Genomic DNA, 21,946 nt, shown 5'->3' on the forward strand with positions numbered 1-21,946 from the left:
GTCCATCAGATTGCCAAAAGGAGAAGCGTGATTCGTCCCTCCAGAGAACGCGTCTCCACTGCTGTAGAGTCCAGTGGCGGCGTGCTTTACACCACTGCATCCGACGCTTTGCATTGCACTTGGTGATGTGTGGCTTGGATGCAGCTGCTCGGCCATGGAAACCCATTCCATGAAGCTCTCTACGCGCTGTTCTTGAGCTTATCTGAAGGCCACATGGAGTTTGGAGGTTTGTAGCGTTTGACTCTGCAGAAAGTTGGCGACCTCTGCACACTATGCGCCATCATTTCACGTGGCCTACCGCTTCGTGGCTGAGTTGCTGTCGTTCCCTATCGCTTCCACTTTGTTATAACACCACTGACAGTTGACTGTGGAATATTTAGTAGCGAGGACATTTCACGACTGGACTCGTTGCACAGGTGGCCTCCTGTCACCGTACCAGGCTGGAATTCACTGAGCTCCTGAGAGCGACCCATCTTTCACAAATGTTTGTAGGAGCAGTCTGCATGCCTAGGTGCTTGAATTTATACACCTGTGGCCAAGGAAGTGATTGGACTACTGTGAAATCTGTGAGAGGACTTGTCTAAACTGAATAGTTGATGCAGGAGGGGGGTTTACATTGTGTTTTATCCTCTTTTAATGTAGCTTTACAATGTTCCGTGTCCTCTGGAACTGAAAATATTCATGGAGAACTGAAACATGCAACGATGACAATTTTGTTAAACAACAGAAATATGACTGAATAGAAAAATAAACAATCAACTATAATATTGCTCACAAACTGGCCCACAAGTGCCAGCATTCCCTTACATTCTGTTACAGCCGATAAATGGAAGTAGAAACAACTATCAACCCGATAAGCTTCACATTTCACATGAAATATAACTATACTACAACTATAATAACTAAAGTTATGCTAAAAAAAGAGTTTGAAATGTTCCACAAAGTTAAACAACAGAAGTTAAGCCTACAGAGCAGGAATCATGAATAATAAGACTTGGTTAAAAAGGCTTAAAAGCATTTTATGCAACAGAAATGAGAAACAAGAGCCATCAAAAGAAAGACGAACACGTTGATGCAGCTAAAAGAAATCTCCACTAATGGGAAGTAAAGCGAAAACAAATGACATCCCTGTATAAAGTTCAGAGACATTCTCATGTTGGTTAAAAGCACAAAAGTGAAATTAAAGGTAAGAAGAAGATGGAATAAGAACTACAGCTGAGGTCACAAATTGCCTTTCCCTCTCCCAAAGTGCATAAATTGCCCTTATGTGAAGCAGTAATTTCAGCCTCTGCTGTCATTGTAGCCAACACTTACACCCCATTACAATAGTTTACCTCCACCAACTTGCCAATATTGCCGTGGAAGGTTTGGAAATTTTTCTGTTTCCATTGTTTGTTTGTTTTTAAAAAGACTGTAACATCCCACTCTGACACGGAGTCAGACATAGCAGCACCAGCTAAATGTCACAGTCGAGTGGAGGTTCAAGGGAGTGGCGGTCTTTCATAGAAAGTTCAAGCCAGCCTCTGACAAAGTGGGCATTATCCTCCTGTGAGCCACCGTGACTCTCCTCCAGCCACTGATGAATGAAGCAACCCGTTTGCCTTCTTTTTGTGCTTCTTTTTTCACTTCAGCCACAATTGCTCAGTGCTTCTCTTTCAAGGTTTTGCTCTCTTGGCCTTTTCCTTTATCCTGGTCTGTGATTACATTGCCTTGACACACTCCTCTCAACATGTCTGTGCGGTAGGACAGATGTTCCTCTGACAGACAGGAGAAAACAGGATAAGTTGGCAAGTGGGGAGATGATCTCCTGCTGAGCTCTCTATGAATGCTTTTTGCCACTGGAAACATGTCAGTGAGAGCACCGATGTCTCATCGCCGCTTTACTCCCTCCCCCTTCAACTTAGCAAAGGAGATGAGCTCTAATTCAATTCAAACCACTTTCCACTTTATTTTCCATGACGAGATTTTTGAAGAGGATTTTTCAATCCACTTAACTGATTCTAATGGATGTGGATGCCCCTGATTCCCCACCTCCAGCCTAGATATCACTGCTGTCTCCAGCTGCCATCTTTAGGTCAGACAAATTTCCTCTTAACACCTGCCCTATTAAAAGCCCGAGCAATTTCTGCGGACCCGGTTCTGCGCTGCAGGTCACAAATTACATTAAGCGTGCTTTATAATTCAATGGGGAATGAATTTGGCTTTAATTCGACATTCTGGGAACAACATAACCCGCAGGAGGATGCGTTACGGTCAACAACCAACTATGGCGTTGAGTGGATAACTACAGTCTCATAACGGCGTTAAGCCGATGTCCATTAAAATGTACTCGCCATCAAGTGCCATTCACTTAATGGAAGAGTCAGTCCTGAGGAAAAAAAATACGGAGGTTTAGAAATGTGACGACCTAGAAAATGAGGCAATGGGAGGCACGTATACCAGCACACATGTAATTGTCTTCTCCAGAGATGGGTTCCACTTGTCTGAGTGGCCCAACAAGTTGAGAAAAGTGGATTACAGCAGCACTACATTTAATAACAGCTTCTTTCATAGGACTTCTCTGTGGGGACACCGAGGGCCCTCTACAATCCATTTTCAGGTCTTATGAAACACTCTTATTTAACTTCAGCAGCAGCATCTGGACGGGGGTCTCATAAAGAGCCTGATCTGTGTTCTCTTTATGATTGCTTTCTGAGATCATCCCGATGTGTTGGCAAAGGTTACGACACAACGTGGTCCTGTTATTTTTGGACAAAAGCCAATTTCTAGCAGATTTTTTTTTTCCACTCCTCCAGGCAGTAGCACATTTTTTTGTAAACTGCAAGAATAATATTTTTACTGCCAAGTTAGCAAGGACGTTAAATTATGTCAACAAATTGTCTGGTCACACTTTGCTCCTCTCTGAAATAATCATTGAAGAAATGCACTACTTTTCAATGATTAAATAATTACAAAAGGGCGGCCGTGGTCCAGGGGTGAGAGTGGGTCGTCCAATAACCTGAAGGTTGACAGTTGGATTCCCACTCTCATTGCTCAAAGATTGGTGAACTGGAGGGGTGGCAGCCTTTGAGCAAGGCACCGTACCCCCATGCTCCCCGGGCGCTGTGATTGGCTACCCACCGCTCCAGTGTTTATGGCATCTGTCTCCATGAGTGTGTGATCCTGTGCATGTGTGTGCCAACCTGGATGGGTTAAATGCGGAGGAGTGATTTTGTGCATTTTGTGTATCTACATGACAACAAAGTCTTAATCTTAATATTTGCAAAGTTGTAGATCTTTCTACATCCTTTTCAGCGTGATTTGCTCTCAGGAACATGCTATGTGATGATCACTAAAGGAGAAGTCACACTTAATCTATTTAGGCCCGACATTCACAGCCTGACACATGCTAAATGTCAGGGCTGAATAATTAGCTGCATTTTACCACTATATCAATGGGATATTTTAATTTGAACATTTTTTTGAGGCAGAAAATTCTGAAGTACGCACCCAGAATTAGAGAATTGGACATTTCTTTAGACGTCCCTGACCCCAAAGGTGGTCTGTGAAAGCTTTTTGCCGTTATAGTTTGGAGAAGCAAACTGTTCTCTCCCATTTTTTTTTCCAGTGTAAGACTTCATTAGAGACCTTTTCTCCACACTGATGTCAGAGACTAATAACATTTTCAGCCTAACTGTTGCAGATAGAAGCATTTCAACTCTGCCGTGCTCTCACTGCCGTTTAACTTTTGCCTTTCGTGGTTTTCCATGTGGGTCTGATGGCAAAGAATTTTGTGCCAATCAATATTTCACATCCAAACACGAGGCGAAATGGGGCTCAGGTTAAAAAAAAAAAAATCTCACAACCATTTGACTTCTGCTTTTTAGACACACACAGACATAACGACACCCAGATGTTTTTCATTTTATACCTGTCACATTTTGGTCCGGCTTTATGACTTCCACTTGTGGATAATGGTTCCGCGGAGTGCAGTGTCAGCTACTCCTCGTGATAACTTGCCTAAAAAGGCATCTGCTTCAATCTGGATTTTTTTTTTTTTGCCATAAAAGTAAAAAGTGTGCGAGTCCAACATCCAGATGATAAAGGGAAAATGAAGTAAGACCTGCTTCTGTCATAGATAATCTGAATTTATATATATGAATTTATAACACCAGCTCATCCACACACACAAAACAATTTGTGGATTCTGCAAATGTCAACACATATAATTTGATTACCAGTGAAGAATTAAATGACCCTGAGGTTAAATAAAACATCAATATAAATCATTTCATCAGAATATTCCTGTGTCCCACATCTTGCAGTTTGCTAAAGGCTAAGATGCAGCCCAGACACGCCCATCAGTCCCTGTGTTAACAACCAAATCTGACCGAGGCTACAGAAGCACTTTAATGCGTCACACAGTGTGACAGAAAGCACGGTTAGGCTCCCTTATGTCTTTGGAATTTCGCCAAAATGGTTTTTATCAATCTTAGAAATAAAAAGATACTGCAGGTGCTTCAGTGCATTACTAAACTTTGCTCTGTTAAACATCAAATGAATCAGGGGGATTGCTGGGTTCTTGCATTAGAAATGAAGCTGAAATGTCTCTTTGTCCCTCTTCATAGGACTGAATTAGTGCTGCAGCCAGCTGGTGTGTTTCTGTGCTGTGGCTGATCTAATGTGTTGGCCCTAATCAAGAATAAAGTAATAGGGGAAGTTGTGTGCAAAGGCAAACTAGCCTAGGGCCAAAACAGCCAATGACTAAAATCTGTATTGAAACTGCCTCTAATTAGTAATTAGTAGCCAGCCACATAAGATACTTTAATGCCTCCCAGTGGTTCAATTAAACCTATCTTAATGAAATTAATTAAAATGTGTGGGTGTATGGGAGTGGGAGTGGGAGTGGGGGGGGGGCTATTCTTGAATAAAGTTTTAATTTCCTTTACATCATTTATTAGAGCACAATAAACTAGCCCCCTCCTCACAGCCTAATGACTCAGTTGATGAGGAACTGTCATGTGCATTGATTTATTAGTAGCATTAATGGTGTGTTTTCCTTATGAATGCGTTTAGAACGGGATCAGCGTGTCTTGGTGGGAGAGCAAACGTGTCACCAGTAACAGAGGATGAGTTAGACAGCTCTATATAGCCATCTAGTGGCTGAGCCTCTTTATCACAGCAATATGAGACTGTGTTGGACCGCAGGGGAGCGCCACAGAGGCTGCCCCCAGCTCACAGCCACTGACAGAGGACCGACACAATTCAAGTCTGGAGGTAGAAAAGCAAAGTGTCTCATTCTAAACTTTGTTCAGCTCTTTTCTAATGCTTTACTGATTCTAAAAACTGCAAATACAAACTAAACGACCTATATATAATTGCCTCAGACAATCAAGTCATTGGTCAGCCTTACAATCAGCTCTTAAATTAGCCACACAGAAGTCACCCACTGAGTGGTTTACTCTCACAGAAACAGGCCGTTATACACATCATTAGTGGAGAAATCAATATACTGATGAGACGCTCTAAACTGAAATCAAAATCTCGTTAGTTGGGAGCTAAACATAAAACTAATTTGGCCCTTGGCATTTCAATTAAAGCACACAGAGGCTGACCTTATTCAAGGTTTTTATCCAGGTTGTCACTAAAGCACCTCTAACACCCCGAAAAGCTTGTTCGATGCTCTTATCGTCATTTCTGTCATAACTTGTTGTGCCTCTGTTCTTCACAGGTATTAAATAAAGTGCATTTGGGAGCTAAAACTATGATCGACAAGGAGGAATCCATTAAAAGCACACTTCAAATAATTTTGCAATTTGAGGTAGATTTGTTGCCAATGTCACACAGTCAAGGTGGTTTACTTTATAAGGATTTCTCTGTGATTAAAACGCCTGGAGAAAGAATTTAACTGCTGAGGTTTTCCTACAAAAGTTACCATCATATAATTAAAAAGAAGCGTAATCTGAGTAAGATAAAGCTCCGACTTCCGCTTACCTCTCCTTCCCTTGCTGGATGGGGTCGCTCAAGTTGATGGCTTCTGTGGTGAGCTCGACTTTTCGGACGCTACCAAAGAAGTCTGTGATGAGAACACTTTCTGGATCCCTCAGGAACAGGTCGGTACGGTGGCCCGGAGTGGACACGCATTGACTCTTGGGACAAACTTTGAACTATTAAAAAAAGCACAGAAACAACAATCTTCACATTACACACCTCTATTCATAGAAGCAAAGTGCACCAAACAGGACTAAAGCTACGGTGGGAGGTGTTCAAATCTGTGACAGTGTGAGGAGCCTCTCATTGCTGCACCTCAGCGTAAAATCTTTCAGTTCTTGGTGTTTTCAAGCTTGATGAATTGAATGTGCCTTCAGAGTTGTCCCATTACAAAAAAAGAGACATTAAATGATCAACCCAAGGTGACCATCATCTGTCAACAGAACATGCCTTGAAAAGAAATGTGTGAGCGTGTCAAAGCATTTTCGTCAAAGGGCGAGCCATTTCAGCCTGGATTTAAAAAGAAAATCCATAGTATTGATCCTTGATTCCACTAAAAAGGACCAGAACAAAGAGTGCATCTAATGAGACAGAAAAACTGGAACAAAAACTTGCAGCAGTCAAAGCACATTGACTGAATAATGACGTGAGGTGTTTTGAGTGAAATCTCGGTGCAGCGGATGTAATGAGCGGTCCCTGGCCCAGCGGAGCTCTGCAGGAGTGTAAAAGATGAAAGAGGATGTGCTGCTGAGACCGAGCCATGACCCGAAGCGGCGTCGCCCCCGTCATGTGTCAAAGTCAAACAGCCATGACACAGCATCAGACATTCTGTTTCAAGTGTGCACACGTCCAGCGAGGCGTGTGTGTGACTTTCATCTGACTCCTCCAGGACCAGAAGTTTTTGACAACTGCTAGAGGAGGTGGACATATTGTGATCAATTTAGTGCAAAGCCCACATGCTTTCGACAGAAAAGCGTCGCTCTTTCACAGTGCACCAACTTGTATTGACTGCGTATTGTATTCTACTGCTGCAACTAGCAATTATTTTGAATGACAACCATGTTTTTTTGTCTGTAAAATGTCAGAAAACAGTGAGACATGCCCATCACAGGGAGCACAAGTCCTTCACCTCAAATTTTGCAGACAGAAAACTGACAGAGCCTTTTTTTTTTTTTCTTAAAGTATGGCTTAAATGATGACTAATTTAATTTCTATAGTTTTATTCATCAATTATTTGCCTGTTTGACTGACTGTTTCAGCATATTTCTTTTTTTACTTCATTTTGTTTGGTATCATTTACTCAATACCGTTGGGTTTAAAACGATGTATTGATGGGGTCTCAAACTGTGGGAAATTCTGATCATCCCGTTAAATTTTTGAGAGATTTGAGTATGAATAACATAGAAGCTGTGAGTGCACACTCATCCTCACCAGATCATTCATGTTGGTCTTGCTCGCAGGGTGGATATCCTCGAGGAACTCCAGCAGGTAGAAGGTGTAACGGTCCATCAAATGGACTCCTATGGCCAAATCTGGCTGGTGCTAGAACAAAAATAGAGTTAAAAAAAGTGTCAAGATGAGATTATTCTGTGTTTAAAAGCATACATTTAACTTCTTTTTTTTGTCATATCTAAAACAATTGTGTGTTATCTCTCATTGATTTATAACCAAGAAACAATATCACTTTACATGAGTGGATAGCCACGGTGAATTTTGTAATTTGGCATGTGGAATCATGAATGAGAAGATGTTCCCATTAGCAAAGTGTAGAGAAACAATTGAATTACTGCTCCGGTGACTGGCTGGTTCTGTGAATGACTTCACTCACCTTACCCACAATGCACAGAGCTTTGAACATACTGTATGCATGGAATAAAAGTTTTCTAGAATTAGTAAGAGATGTTGTTGGGATGAAATAAACAGAGCTGACACTAATTGTGGTGCAATGACATCTACTTTGACAACTCTGCTGCTAACTATAACTTTCTGCCTCGCCCATTAAACACCCCGCACAGCGGAGCAGGGCAAAGTGTGTAATGACCAGTGACAACACATAATGTGGAGAGGAAATAGATGTCAAATGAGCGTCGGGTCACAGAGTTTGTGTGTACTATGTGAACTGTGGGTGTGTAGCACGAGTGCAGCGCAATGAATGCTCACAGAAAACTCAAAATCTTTGAGGTTTTACAATGACTCACACACCGAAAAAAAAGCATTTGACAAAGAGTATCACATTTCACGCTGGTATAACAAGGTTGTGAACAAAGTCTGCTTTTTTACACGCACACCAGTGATGGAGCAACATCATCTTTTTTCTAGGAATGTAGTAACTGCAATATCTGCTGTCTTTGAGCATCATTTTGGTCTCGGCCAACTCCTGAGGGAAAAACCTGGCTTCAAGCTGCTTAATGCTCCAATATCTTCTCAATTCTTTAAGAATTTTGGGCGTTTTTACAAGAAATGCTTACTTTGGTCAGAAAAGAAAAACACACTAAAAGCCTATGTTGATACATGCGTTGCAACTTGTACATGAGAACTTAAACATTTACAGCATCCAGGAAGACTTATTGCAGAGTTTACTCACCCAGCTCCCCAAGAAGTGTTATAATAACACACACATATATATATATATATACACATATATACACACATATATATATACATATATATATACACACATATATATATATATATATATATATATATACACATATACATATATATATATATATATATACACATATACACATATATATATATATATACACATATATATATATAAATAAAAGAGCTAACCCATAAACAGCTTACAAAGTAAAAGCTGTGCATTCAGTTGGACTTATCAGCTGATAAAAGATGCAACTAAATTCAAGAGGCAACTGTGGTAACATACAAGCAACAAGCCTGGCTACAAGCCTGGCAACAAACCTGGCAACAAGCCTGGCAACGGCTGAACTGATAACTGCAGCTACCTGGATTTAACAATTAGATGAAACATAAAAGTCTCGCTAACTTTCAAATGTTTCAGAGTGGCCTTTTTTACAACAACAGTCTGTTAGTGGGAGTCTGCAAAGAGCCTTTGCCTGTGATCACACACTAAAGGGGGATAAAGCTGCATGTCCCTGGTAAAAGGTCAGTACCGTGCATTATGAAAAATGGATGTTGCCGTGCAGACCTCTTTAGGCCTGATATCACCGGTGAGATAAAACCTAAAGTTGTTTTTCGGCCAACAGCTTCTCCAATTTCAATGACCACAGGCTTTTTTCAAGATACTAAAAGATTATTTCATCCCTGGCTCTTTTGCCTTTACACTGAGGTCTAAGGTACAGGGCAGATGAGGCAAATGAAGTCGCTTCTCACAGTGTTGGGAGCAGCCTACACAGACAGTTAAACCAGGAAGTCTGCTCTAAATCTCTTTGTGTTAAACACTTCTGCAGGTAGCGGATGGTTTTTTTTGATCTGTGCTTCAGTACATCATCGCTGTGAAACAATCGATGACTTCTTTATTATGACAACCGCTGCTGCCTGTGTCGTCTGCCGCTGCAGCGCTGGTCAGAGGAGTGTACAGGTCAACAATAAAGTGCGCTTCAGCTCCATTCACTTCAAACCTATTCATGTCTCACAGTTTTATAGGGGGGTGGGAGTTTTCATTTATGCCTTTGAACATAACCACAATGAAATAATCAAAAGTTTGCGCGTTATTCCTCCGATTTCACCGGCATCTCGCCATAATGAAATGTAGACATTTCAATGATGAAATGAAATGTAGAATGAAGACATTTTTAAATCCAGGTTAAAAACATTTCTGTTCTCATGTGTCTATGCATGAAATCTGCACGCTATCTTTTAACTTATCTGGACTGTTGCTTGTTTTTAAATTCAGTTAAATTATTTTATTTGTTTCTCTTTATATTCTTTTGTGTGTTTTAATGCTTCTTCCACTCCCTGCTGCAATGCTTTTATTTTATGTAAAGCACTTTGAACTGTTTGTACATGAAATGTGCTGTACAAATAAATTTGATTTAATTATCTGAGCCATTTCTCGCCATTCATTCTGCTTTACTCAATTATTGAAGCTCCCAGTTTGCTCGGTCTCTCCAGCTGCTTGAAGTTAGAAAGAGTTGAATGTTGTATCTAAAAACAGTGACAATTATTCCTGATGTACAACTTAAAATCAACAGATTTTATGAACTACTGTGGATATTCAACCTGGGTTGACTGAGATGTAAAAAAAAAAAGAAATAAAACACTGGATATGGTCGGTCAATCAATCAGAAATGTTTTTGTGTTGCATGCCCAAGGTTCAGGGTCATTGCACCTCCTTAGGATGGCCATCTTTTATGCATTCTCTCCAGGAAATCTGTTTTCCTGTGGTTGGAACAGAAGGAGGGGAGGACAAGACCCCCTAAAAGACCTTTTTGATCAAAACGCAACTTAAGATAAGACAGATTTAAAGAAACACTGTAACTTTATTTTGTAGTGACTCTGGCAACCCGATGGGTTACTTTATTTAAATATTACATAAATCACGATGGGAAGTAACTCACCGACAGGGAGTCTTCTCCAACCTGACTGCTGGCCAAAGCCATTAGGTTTGGAGAATAAAACCTTTCATACATGGAAGCACCCTGACAGGTGTCAATGATGAAGAGCAGCTCATTGTACCTGAACAAATACAAACAAATAAACAAATACAAACACACACACACACACACACACACAGAGAAAGAAGATTACACACATTTTTAAATTAAGCCAATGAGACAACACACAGCTGGCATTACACTTGCCCATTTGCTCCAATAAACTGTTATCACACCAACCTTCTAACCGTCTTTCATATTGCAGTTACCATAGCGACCAAGTAAAACCAACGGCTCCATTCAGTCCTGTTAACACTCCCACACGCCATCTCATCCCCACCCTTCCTCCTACCCTCCTGTTCTTCCTCTAAAAAGACAAATTTTCCCCACAGCGTCTTTTCTTGTTTAGAGAAACAAAGACTTTTAAATCCTGCTGACTGAACCGAGGTGATCTGAGGACAATGAAGGGAGGTGGCTGTAATCTGGCAGTTCAAGTCTGGAATTATCACATCAGCCTCATAGCTGGCGTCACTAAGCTTTTATCTGGGAGCCTGTGGCCTGACTGTAACACAGACACACTCTTGTTGATGATGATTGGTTTGGAGGACAATGGAGGCACTCGCAGCAGAAAGGTGCCAGCTCATTTAGCCGCTTGTGATTTACAGATTACGGTTGGACGGCAGCACATTTAAAACAAACACGGCTTCATTTACAGACAGAGAAAGACAAACAATTCAAACTGTAATTAGTACATACCAATTTCCCTGCTATTATAGTGGTTTGAGATAATTTACATGAGTGAAACGTCTCAAGCTGCTGTGAAAACAAGATGAACACTATCAATAAGAAAATAGGAGTAAATTAAAACTTCATTCTAAATATTTAATCAGAAAGACTATTTAAGGCCTTCTTTGTATTATATTGGACGGCTCAGGATCAGAACTGCTAAAGATGGACAGATAATCAATAAAAGCCAGAAGCCTAATTACAAAGTTCATTCATCTAGATCTTTATCGGAAATTCCCCATATTACAAGAGACAGTGTGAGCAGAGAAGATCAGCGGATCGATTTCTCAGCTGATCGCACCAACACGGCTTAAGATTATAGTGACTGTATATTTGGGTATTTATTCAAGAATAAGCATCTAAGGGGCATTGGATTGGGCTAAAGTGAACTGAGATGTACGTTCCAGAGCAGACTTGATAATAAAATAAGTTTTGGTTGCAGCGCTAACATCAACATTTTGTGATAATTTAATTTAATCTCATTAAATCTCACCTGGATAACAAACAGAAAGTGGACTAACCAATGAAAAATGTAGCCAAGTCCTGACCAACATGTATGAATTTCATCGATGTCATCCTTTCTGGATTAACGGGGCTAAGGGTTTTTCCTGAAATGGAAATTTCATTGGTCCGTCATGTTTCCACGGTTACCCAGAACTGACAAATCAAATCTGTCACAGTTTTCAGGGATACTTTATCCAGGAAGCTTAGAGTGTGTTGGCTTTCAGCTGGCTGCAGTCTAACGCTAGATGTCACCACATTCTACACACTGGACCTTTACAAACACTTGTCGGTTAAATTCAAAACTTTAATATCTTTTGGGAGCTTTTTTGAGGAACCAGAAGATTTTACTTCTTTATTTTGTTTCCTTGACTTCTTCTTGTTAAAGGTTTTGATATAAATACTGTCAGTGATGACACTGAATGCACTGATTCTTTCATCTTTCAACAGCCTTGAAAGTAAGCCGGTGCGAGGCGGTGCTGCGTTCCTGTAAAAGATTTCGGGGCGGTGCGGCGCACCGGTAAGATTTGATAAGGGTTTATTATGCTGAATTAAAAAAAAAAAAAAAAAACATCAAAAAATACAAAAAAATGCAGTAACGCTCGCCTTTTAAGAAGAAAACATATCTAGGCTACCCACAATATGTCATTTTTGACCAGCTCCGATGAAGATAACAGCTTGGCTTGCTTAAAATAGTCAAAGGATCTCCGGCGTGCGCCAGCTTCCAATTGCATTGACTGACGCTTTCAAATCCACCCCTATTCAGACCCCAACAAAAAATATTTGGAAATAATGGTACTAAATTTTACTAATGGGAAAGCCATCCAGTAACTTATGGTAATCAGTTTTCAAAACGTCTGCAAATATCCCATAAATTTTGGTCTTTCTGTTGGTGCCTTTCTGGAGCTTGCGTTCCGTTTGTTTCCATCTCCTGCCCGCGCTTGCTCCGCAGTTAGTTCTAGTGAATAAAGTCGTCTCGACTCTCGTCTTTAAAACTGTGTCAGTGAAATGTTAAATCGGCTTTTCAAAAACTGCATGTTTTTGTGATTAGGTGGCATACTGAGACATGTCTTCTACTCGGACAAATAATAAATTACTCTTCTTCAAATAGGCTGTTCACGCTGTTTGTAACGGGGGCACAGCTGAGCATAGAGCGTAGGCCTATGTCCGCTTTAGTGGGCTACAGGACCGTAAGCTTGTGTTTTAAATGTGAGCATGCTTTGTAAAGTAAGCACGCGTTTTCCTGACACCCTAAAAAGTATTCATATGAGCCCTCTCACTCCCTGTAATGTTTACATTATCACATGTTTTCATGTGGCATGGCTCACCAGCACCCTGAAGAAGACAATTAGGCCTACTTTGATTTTTTTTAAATATTTTTTTTGTTTTTTCCATCATTTTGTATTTTTCAGTCCAGTTCCAAATGTACTGAAAATAAAGTACTCACAGTAAAATATTTACAAACTGAAATATTTTGTAATTTTCACATAGAACACTTAGGTAGGCCAACAAGAATGTGAAGTAGTTAAGAATATTAAAAAGTCATGAAATTGGTGTGAATCGCCTCCGAATCGCCTCTGAACCCCCCCGGTAAAACGGAGTTAAAAAATAATACAGTGAGTGACACACCGGACATTGTAGCACCGGTAAGAAATGAAAACTACTTTCACCCCTGTCTTTCAACCAATAGAAATTACCAAAAAACACCAAAAGCAGTGCATGATGAGAGAAATACGATCATTGTTAAAATTCTGTGCCACCAAACAGTTGATGCTATGACTCACTGAAGCACTGCATGACGTAAATCATTATGAAACATCCTGCAGAAGATTCTCCTAACCAGTGATTACTAAGTTTAATGCTGCTGCACATCTAATAAGCTCTTAGAGAAAATAAAGGTCAATTGAAGAGGACTTGCAGTAGGAAAATGACTATATTGACATTTTAGTCATGAAAATGACTAAAATGATTATATTTGATGTCACTTAGCGCAGGCCCTTTGTGTTTGATCATTTTTGCTGCCCTCCGGCTTATTCACCTCCTTTTCTGCCACATTTGCTCAAAAGCATCAGCCAGTTCCACATTACTGATCTCCTCCGAGTCCTGAAACTTCAGAAAGCCATTCCCGCCGTGGCCTGTTGATGAAGTAAATATTGTCAATAACACACCTGACTTTGATTTATAACCAAATACAATTTCAATATAGAAAACAAGACAAATCAAAAGGGATGGCAGCAGAAATGCCCAATTTTCACATGATATGCAGAGAAACATGTGAAAGGACAGACGCTTTAAATAAAAACTGACCCTTTTGATTGAAAATTATACAGAGAGGCTGACTTCAAAGCACCTTTACAGCGATGCATGGATGGATGTAGACTTTATTCTATGCGTAGTCATGTGAAAAAGAAAGTGAACCCTCCTTCAGTTTATGACAGCATTGATTCTTTCCTTTTTCACACATTCTGCTGTTGATCTGCTGCTGTGTTTGGGATCTTTGTCCTGATGATGAGCCAGTTTCAGCCCAGCTTTAGCTGTCGGACAGATGGCCTCACATTTAACTCTAGAATACTTTGGTATCCAGAGGAGTTCATGGAGGACTCCATGACGGCAGTAAGAATTGCTTCCCTTAGATCAAGGCTGATAATTTTCCTCCACTGCATTGTGTTAACACACACCTGATAGTTCAGACCAGCTAACTCACCAAACTAGCAGAACTTTTAATGAGGTGCTCATATTTGTTGTTGATCATTCAATTTTAATGATTGTTTATTATGTCCTGATATGTAAAAAGCTTAGAACTGAAGGAGGGCGTACTTTTACTTTTACAAGAGTGTACAGAAATAGCACATTGATTTCTCAACTTCCGATTTCAAATCTCCTGTTTCTTGTTATTATGCAAAACCGAATAAGCAGACAAGAGAAGCTCATGTTATGATGAAGAACAGAATCACAATTTCTGTCTGGGTCAAGCCAGGCAATGTTTCTCAATTCAATAAAGTCGGGAGTCTAGCAGTGAAACGCATACCTAACCCGACACCACCGCTGCCATCTTCATAAAAGTTCATTAACTTTGATTAAACTGAACATTAACCTTTTGGAAAAGAGCACATGCAACATTTAACACAATAACTGTCCCGTAGCCAATCAGAACGGCTGCTGCTGAGGCTTTCATTTGCCAACTAAAATGATGAAAAAGATACATTTAGGACTTGTTAGGACTTGTTAGTGCCCTCCCTCTGTTGTCAGTGGGAAGATTTTAATGTTGATTAAAGAAATCTAATTAAATTGTATCAATTTAATTGGGGGGGGCTTTAAGCACCTGTCAGGTATATGAGGATGTTGCTTCGGTCATCAGAGAGGAGCCGTTTGGAGCGTGGAGTGCTGGCGGGGAGCCGTCCAGTCAATACTCGCAGGAAGTTCTCAACGGTCACCTAAAATGAACAGGATGCAGATTTCTGATCATTGTCAATCTATCGCTCAGACTTACCCGTTTAAACCATTAGCAGACTGAGACAAACAAAACACAGAGCAACTGTAACGGTCAAAAGCTTTTAGGGCTGACAAAGGGATGCCAGAAACACAAGGTTCCACAAGGAAAGCTAGCCGAGTGTTTTAAAGCCGAGCTGTGTGCTGTATTTGTTAGCAGTCAGTGTTTTACCTGCAGTACACAGCAGTCAGAGCGCTTTCATCAGAAAGATTCCTGACGAGGTTAAAGTTAGAAACTGCTCATAAGAGGACGAGCAGAGTGAATTTTTCACCATCTACAACAACTCAAGTCTCAAACATTTCATAGTGGTTTGAGGGAGAGCTACATTGTGGATTTTTACACTCCATTATTTCTAAATAAGAAGCTGTTTACTTTGTCAGTTTCAAAGTTTATGTGGCAACACAGCGCGTTTCAGCACGGTCCAACAACAACAGCAACATGGCCTCGAATGTTAAGATGCTCATCCTTACAACAGCAAAAAAATAACATTAACTTTATTAACAGCTGCCTCTTCAGGTGATTTCTTTGTTCAAGATTACTACACAGAGAATGGATTTTTTTTTTTTTTACACAACTTACTTGTTATTACAGTTTAAAGCACTACTAATTGGATTTGTTCGTGTGTCCATCCCTTACTTTAAAATCATAGATGGTAACGACTTAAGGCTGATTTATGCTTCAGACGCAAAGCCTCTGACGCTCGGACGCAGAGCCTCTGCGAGCGTCAAAATCTTGACCACTCCCCCACGCAGAGGCTCTGCGCGCGTCGTCGTGCACCTCAGAAAAATCCTGACTACGCGACAGACGCACGCAGACCACCAACGGAAGTGCGCAGACAAAAGCGGTTGTGATTGGTCCTCGGTGTGAATTTCCGGTTGTCTGTGTGGCTTCCTCCTTTGCATTTTCGCCAACTCCAATAAAAGAAGCTGTTCTTCTTCGATGTCAAGCAACTCCAGATCCATATCTTGCATACACTTTTTTTTTTTTATTTTGAAAGATAAACACTTCCGCCGGCGCCGCCGAAGTTCTCGTCACCGCCCACCGAAATTCTCGCGAGGGGAAACTGCTGTGCGTCCCGAGAAATTCCAGACCGAGGTTGCAGAATCATAACATGAAAAGTGGTTCGCGACCAGAGCAAAGCAACACGTCAAGACGATAGAAGTAGAACTATAATCTGCCCTTAAGTCTTAGTGCCTGCTTCCATTCTCTACATCCAGGTGATGGTCTGTGGGGTCCGTAAAAGGTAACAGGCAAATATTTTTGACCTTTTCAACTTGTCTTTGAATCACACTGGGAAATCATCACATTACTTATCTGTTTTTTGCATCATCACGAACTCTTGTTGCACATGATTATGGTGTCACAGCAAACATGGACTGGGGCTGCGGTGATCGCTTGGATTTACGGATATACACGTACAAAGCAAAGTAACTAATGGAAACCGTGAGTAATTAATGATACAGAGCAGCCATTTTTAATACATAAATAACATGGCAGGATGTTCAAATTAAATGCTCATGTATGCGAAGCTTAAAAGAAGATATGCGGGTTAAAACTCTGTTGCTTGCTATGTATACCAAACAGTTGTTGTCAAATTCTTGTTAAGCAATCTACCGCTTTCACCCTTCAATATATTGCATGTTAGATACATGAGACTTTGTATATTCTGTAAACTTTGCATAGTCCTTATGATTAATTATAGATCAGAAATAGTTGCCACTGTATATCTGCTTGACTGCAACGTGAACTGACCTCATATCCTCGGTAGTCCACCTCGACATCGTCGCCGTACACGTTAAGCTCCATGTTCTTGTGGCTGAACACTGTGGCGGGTTTGGGGTTTCTATGGTTACACGCCATGTCATCAGCCAGCATCAGAACTATGTGGCTGGTCAAAATAAAAAGACAACAAACAGGTTTAATATAAATTACATTGAAAAAGGAGTAAAAGAACATATGCTGCAGCGATGTCGTCGGACATGATGAGTGCCAGACTGGTGCTAAGATACAGAGCATCGATTAGATTTTATCACATCAATTACTTAGAGCAGCTCTTACAAACAAACACACTGACTTCTCTCAAGTTGATGTTAAATTCAGTTTATTAATGAGGTTATAATGTATAATCAATAAAATGCATTTTGCACAGTGTGAAAAACACAAAGAAATGTAAAACTATAGTTAATCTTCCTTAAAAAAAAAAATAAAAAAAAACACATTTTCCACGAGATTGATCAGCAACATGCATCAAAATCAAATTCATGCATTAAGAACGTAAAATTGGGCGATATATATATCAACTTAAACAGGGGTTTTAGCTTTTATTCAAATTTATTGTTTGTCTTGGCAGAAAATAAATCTGGGGTAGAAATTCCAAATATCCGGTAAGCTGGAAATTATAGCCAATTTTTACATTTTTAAGCAGGTTAAGCCTCATTTTATTTATTTTTTTAAAAAAGAGGTATTGTACTTACGACTAAAGATACTGTACATACTTTGTGTAAAAGGCTCAGGTCACACAAAAGGGAATCAAAACACGCTATACAATGTAAACCTGGGATAACTGTCTGTTAAAAATGTCTGAAACCTGAGAAGTTGAGGATTGAACCTTACAAAACAGCTTATTATCTGACCAACAACCTAAAACTCATGTTCAATTTAAAATCACGTCCAACAAAGGACAAGTTATTAAAAACTGACAGCAACTCTTTGACATCTTACCTGTTAAAAGAAAAGAAAAGAAATACAATAAAATACCATTAATTGTCTGATTCTGAACTGACTGACGAATCAATGCGAGAATATAAATGAATATTTGTTGATGAACACCGATACGTATTTTACAATTTATGTCAATACCAGGTATCAATTTAAAAACTGATTGGTATTCATTACCTGTCAGGGATGCCCAGCCTCTTAACACTTCTGTACACAGACAGAGTATTGGCCACATGTCGGTAGTTGAACCAGAATCTGGAGGTACACACCTGTTTATGGATAAGAAGGTCAGATAATGGTGCAAAGAGATAAAGAAGCAAGGCTACATTGATGAAAACTCACCAGGACAGCCCAGTTGTTTGTGTGACCGCTGCTGAAGAACTGCCCTGCGCTATCCTGACCACCAAGTGAGAGAGGAGAGGAAAAATAAATCTGTATTTTAATTTTAAATCATTTTTAATGATGGGAGACATCAGACTCAGCACCCAAAACAGTTAGCATGACAGCACATAGAGCTAACAAGAGGGCGACTTCTCTGGAAAAACTAAACACAAAAACAAACAGTTACGTTGGTAAATAAGCTGCATGTGTAATAACACACTCACCTTGATGTTAAGGCTGTGAGTCATAAAGTATGTAGCAAATAAGCTTAGTAAAGTGAGTGATTTCATTGTGCAGCGCTGTCTCTACTGAAACAAGGAAGTTAAAATTCCTGGCTCCGCCCACCAAGAGCTTCCGGCTGGATGCGTGTCAAAATAAAAGCTCAAATATTGGAATTGTAAATATTGACTCTTGTCCCAGCTGCCACTGATATGAGCGAGATGTGTTGTATACCCTGACATCTCGTGATTTCTTTAGTAATATAAGAAGTAAATAACAAGTGAAATAAAAAACTATATCTTTTTTTTTTTTAAAAAGCTCAATTTTGAGCATTTCTGATTTCCTTTTCAAACACAACCTCTTTAAGCTATGTTTATTTTAGGTTATAGTTCAAAACACCAGCTGATACAGGTAAAAAAAAAAGAAATCCTTACACTGCTGAAATATATCTTACCTGCTTGACGGCTGTGAGCGTGATTCAATATAAAAAAGTATTCAGCTTACATTTAAGACAGTAAGACACTGTTTTGTGATAATTCATGAATTGCTTTATTTTTAAAAACTTAACTCACAAAGGATGGAATGCTTTTGGTCTTGTGTAGCATGTTCAGCTTGCTCAAGCTTTGTGTAAAAGAGGAGTAAAATGATTAATCACAGATTAACATGCAGTGTATGCAAAAACAAAAATACACTTTATATATGCATGATGAAAGAAAGTGAAATGATAAAAATATATTAGAAGACAACATGGAAAACTGGTTTTATAAAACCGAAGCATTGCTGTTAATCATCATACCCCTGAAGATTTATGCTTATATTCATAGTTGCACAAATTGTCTTCTTTAAATTCCAGAAATGTGTCATCTTGTTTGCTCTGAATCAAAAAGACAGCACGCTAAAAACACTTTGTAGAGGATTTAATTTTATTTTTTTTTATATTCAGGTTCAGCAGCAGAAGATATCAGAAATAATGACAGATTGAGTTTTAATAGATTTAATTTCAGTGTATCAGTGCTGTATTTCCTGAGATTTTGACAGTAGTTTTGTATTTTTATCAGCTAAAACAGATTGGGATATCATTGCGTGGACAGCTAAAGAATTTATCTCAGGGTGAACAAATCAATTTAAAAGCCAAAACCAAGAGAACCAAGAGTATAATTAAAGTCAGTGACTGCACCAATTGCACTTTGTCTGTGTAAAGACACTCGTAAAACACTTGTAAAATGTTTTCCACTGAATTCATTTATATCAACCACAGCAAATGTGCACAATTTCTCCACAATATTAAAAATTTACACAATAATGGTTCCTGATTTTTTTAATAACATCAAAAGTCACTGAAAAGCAAAAGGAAATATATGTTTTTAATTTCAGATTTTAACTGAATTTTTTCTGAATGTTTTAGTGGTGTATCACAAAGAGTTTGTTAGTTGTTACTTATGTGGTTTTCTTTGCAACTTGTGACAATTTATATTCAATTACAGTGCTTGAGGGACTATTTCACAGTTGACCGCAGGTTTAATTCAGCTAATCATCATGTAGCCCGATATGGCAGATACCCTGATGAGAGATGGCAAATGTAGATTTGACGTCAAATGACGCAGACAGCTTTATATTCAAATGCACTCTCCAGGAAATTGGTAAGTGTCTCTGTAATGAGAAGTGACACGGATACCAGGTAATAGAGATCAAAATCCATCAGTATCTAAGAGCCCGGTCATGAGGTGAGGCAGTGAAAAAAAAAATGTCCTTCATAAAATTCTAATGTGACATAGCAGCACAGGAAGCAGAGGGTCAGCTGGAAAGCAGCATCAAAATCCGTTTTGACACTCAGCAGGGGGCCTTTACAGGGTGACAAGCCACTTTAATCCATCACCTATGTCTGCTGCTTTTTAACCTGCTGCCAGCCTGCACAGAACTCATCACAGTAATATCCTCGGGGACAGCAACTTCAGAACAGAATATGAAATACCAAGAAAAGATTACCAACAAAGCAATTCTCCTCTGTATGAATGTGACCATGATTCAGTTTTTAATCTATAAAGAAGCATTTCATTGTTAGGATGTTTATCATCGGCAGTGAGTGATTCTTGGTCATGCATATGGAATGATCATCGCTGTCTAATGCTTAACTAATCTCAGTTATTGTGTGATGCAGCGAAAGAGACTTGAAGTCAACTGTCCAGTTGTCAAGGCGATCAGTGGCCTTTAAGAATCAAATCCCATGGGACCAAGAGGAAAGCAACTATTCCTGCTCCTCGTGTGCCAAAAAGAAAAGGTCAGAATGACCAGTGACCAGAAGGGCTGCCATGCCCTTGGTTATGCTAAAGTGATGGAAAACTAAGCAGCTTATTTGCAGGACAAGCTGTTAAACGGTGGAGCTGAACAATAATTGATGTAGGAAACGTCAGCTTGCCAAAGACGGAGATAAAAGGTTTTGTTTTTTTTAAAAAAAAAACATTAGTCTGCCTTGTGCTGAAGGTCCTTTGAGTACAGCTTCAACTCACGTTTTTTTTAAAGAAATATAAAGGAAACTGAAAAAATAGGGCTACTTTATCAATATCTAGACATATCTATAAGATTTAATGTGGGCAATTTCACTGGAGTAATTAGGAGGAAATAGATAAGTCACTAAAGTGAAAGTAGCACACTGGCCGTTAACAATGTCTCTGAGCTTATTCTACAGAAATGATAATATTAATAATAAGTTTCAGGGTTAACCGCGTACGCCACGTGGAGGCGGTGCGTGCGTTTTTTGGCACACTAGGCGCGCAGCCATTGCCCACTCAAGACGCAGAGACATACACGCGCGCACGGTGCGTTTTGGAAGCGAAGCGCTGTAGGAGGGAAGACAGACAAGAAACCCACATCCGCACCACTGAGGAGGAGGGTGGCGCGGTGGAAAAGCCTGTAGGAATCTAGTTGTAAAGTCCGCACAGGAGGAGAAAACATGCGCTGAGAGATCTGCCAGCTTATTAACCAAAGATTACCTTACAGCACTGAGATATCTGAGGAAGAGAGGGGAGAAAAACCACCACGGACAAGTTGTGATTTCAAAGGAAATCCTGTTGGAAATGAATACCAACGATGCCAAGGAGTATCTCGCACGGCGGGAGATACCTCAACTGTTTGAGGTGAGAGATGGTGCGCGCTTTATGGGGTTGGCATGACAGAACACGCTGATTTAACAGTGTGATATTTTTTACACCAGGATGCATGTTCGATGTTCTGCGATATGCATGACAGAGTCAGGGTACAGATCTTTCTCGTTTTGTGCTATCTGTCTTATCATGGTTGA

The 21,946-nt window shown here is 39.8% G+C and overlaps 2 protein-coding genes across 3 annotated transcripts in view; one reads left to right on the forward strand and one right to left on the reverse strand.

Moving 5' to 3' along the window:
- Positions 1 to 18,769, reverse strand: part of pigk (phosphatidylinositol glycan anchor biosynthesis, class K) — a 42,130-nt gene extending 23,361 nt beyond the window's left edge. Inside the window, exons 1-9 of the mRNA XM_075482856.1 lie at positions 18,654 to 18,769; positions 18,391 to 18,444; positions 18,226 to 18,317; positions 17,083 to 17,218; positions 15,163 to 15,274; positions 13,879 to 13,975; positions 10,518 to 10,635; positions 7,402 to 7,512; positions 5,974 to 6,146 (exon numbers count right to left, since the gene is read on the reverse strand). Of these exons, the coding sequence (XP_075338971.1) occupies positions 5,974 to 6,146; positions 7,402 to 7,512; positions 10,518 to 10,635; positions 13,879 to 13,975; positions 15,163 to 15,274; positions 17,083 to 17,218; positions 18,226 to 18,317; positions 18,391 to 18,444; positions 18,654 to 18,719 (959 nt within the window). The 5' untranslated portion in view covers positions 18,720 to 18,769. The remainder of the gene's footprint in view (positions 1 to 5,973; positions 6,147 to 7,401; positions 7,513 to 10,517; positions 10,636 to 13,878; positions 13,976 to 15,162; positions 15,275 to 17,082; positions 17,219 to 18,225; positions 18,318 to 18,390; positions 18,445 to 18,653) is intronic.
- Positions 18,770 to 21,423: 2,654 nt separating this feature from the next.
- ak5 (adenylate kinase 5) overlaps positions 21,424 to 21,946 on the forward strand; it is a 101,678-nt gene continuing 101,155 nt past the window's right edge. For both annotated transcript variants that reach the window (XM_075482878.1, XM_075482879.1), the window contains exon 1: positions 21,424 to 21,782. In XM_075482878.1, the coding sequence (XP_075338993.1) occupies positions 21,723 to 21,782 (60 nt within the window). In that variant the 5' untranslated portion in view covers positions 21,424 to 21,722. The remainder of the gene's footprint in view (positions 21,783 to 21,946) is intronic.

This window comes from Odontesthes bonariensis, chromosome 14 (assembly GCF_027942865.1).
Source record: "Odontesthes bonariensis isolate fOdoBon6 chromosome 14, fOdoBon6.hap1, whole genome shotgun sequence".
In the NCBI taxonomy this organism is placed as follows: Eukaryota; Metazoa; Chordata; class Actinopteri; order Atheriniformes; family Atherinopsidae; genus Odontesthes; species Odontesthes bonariensis.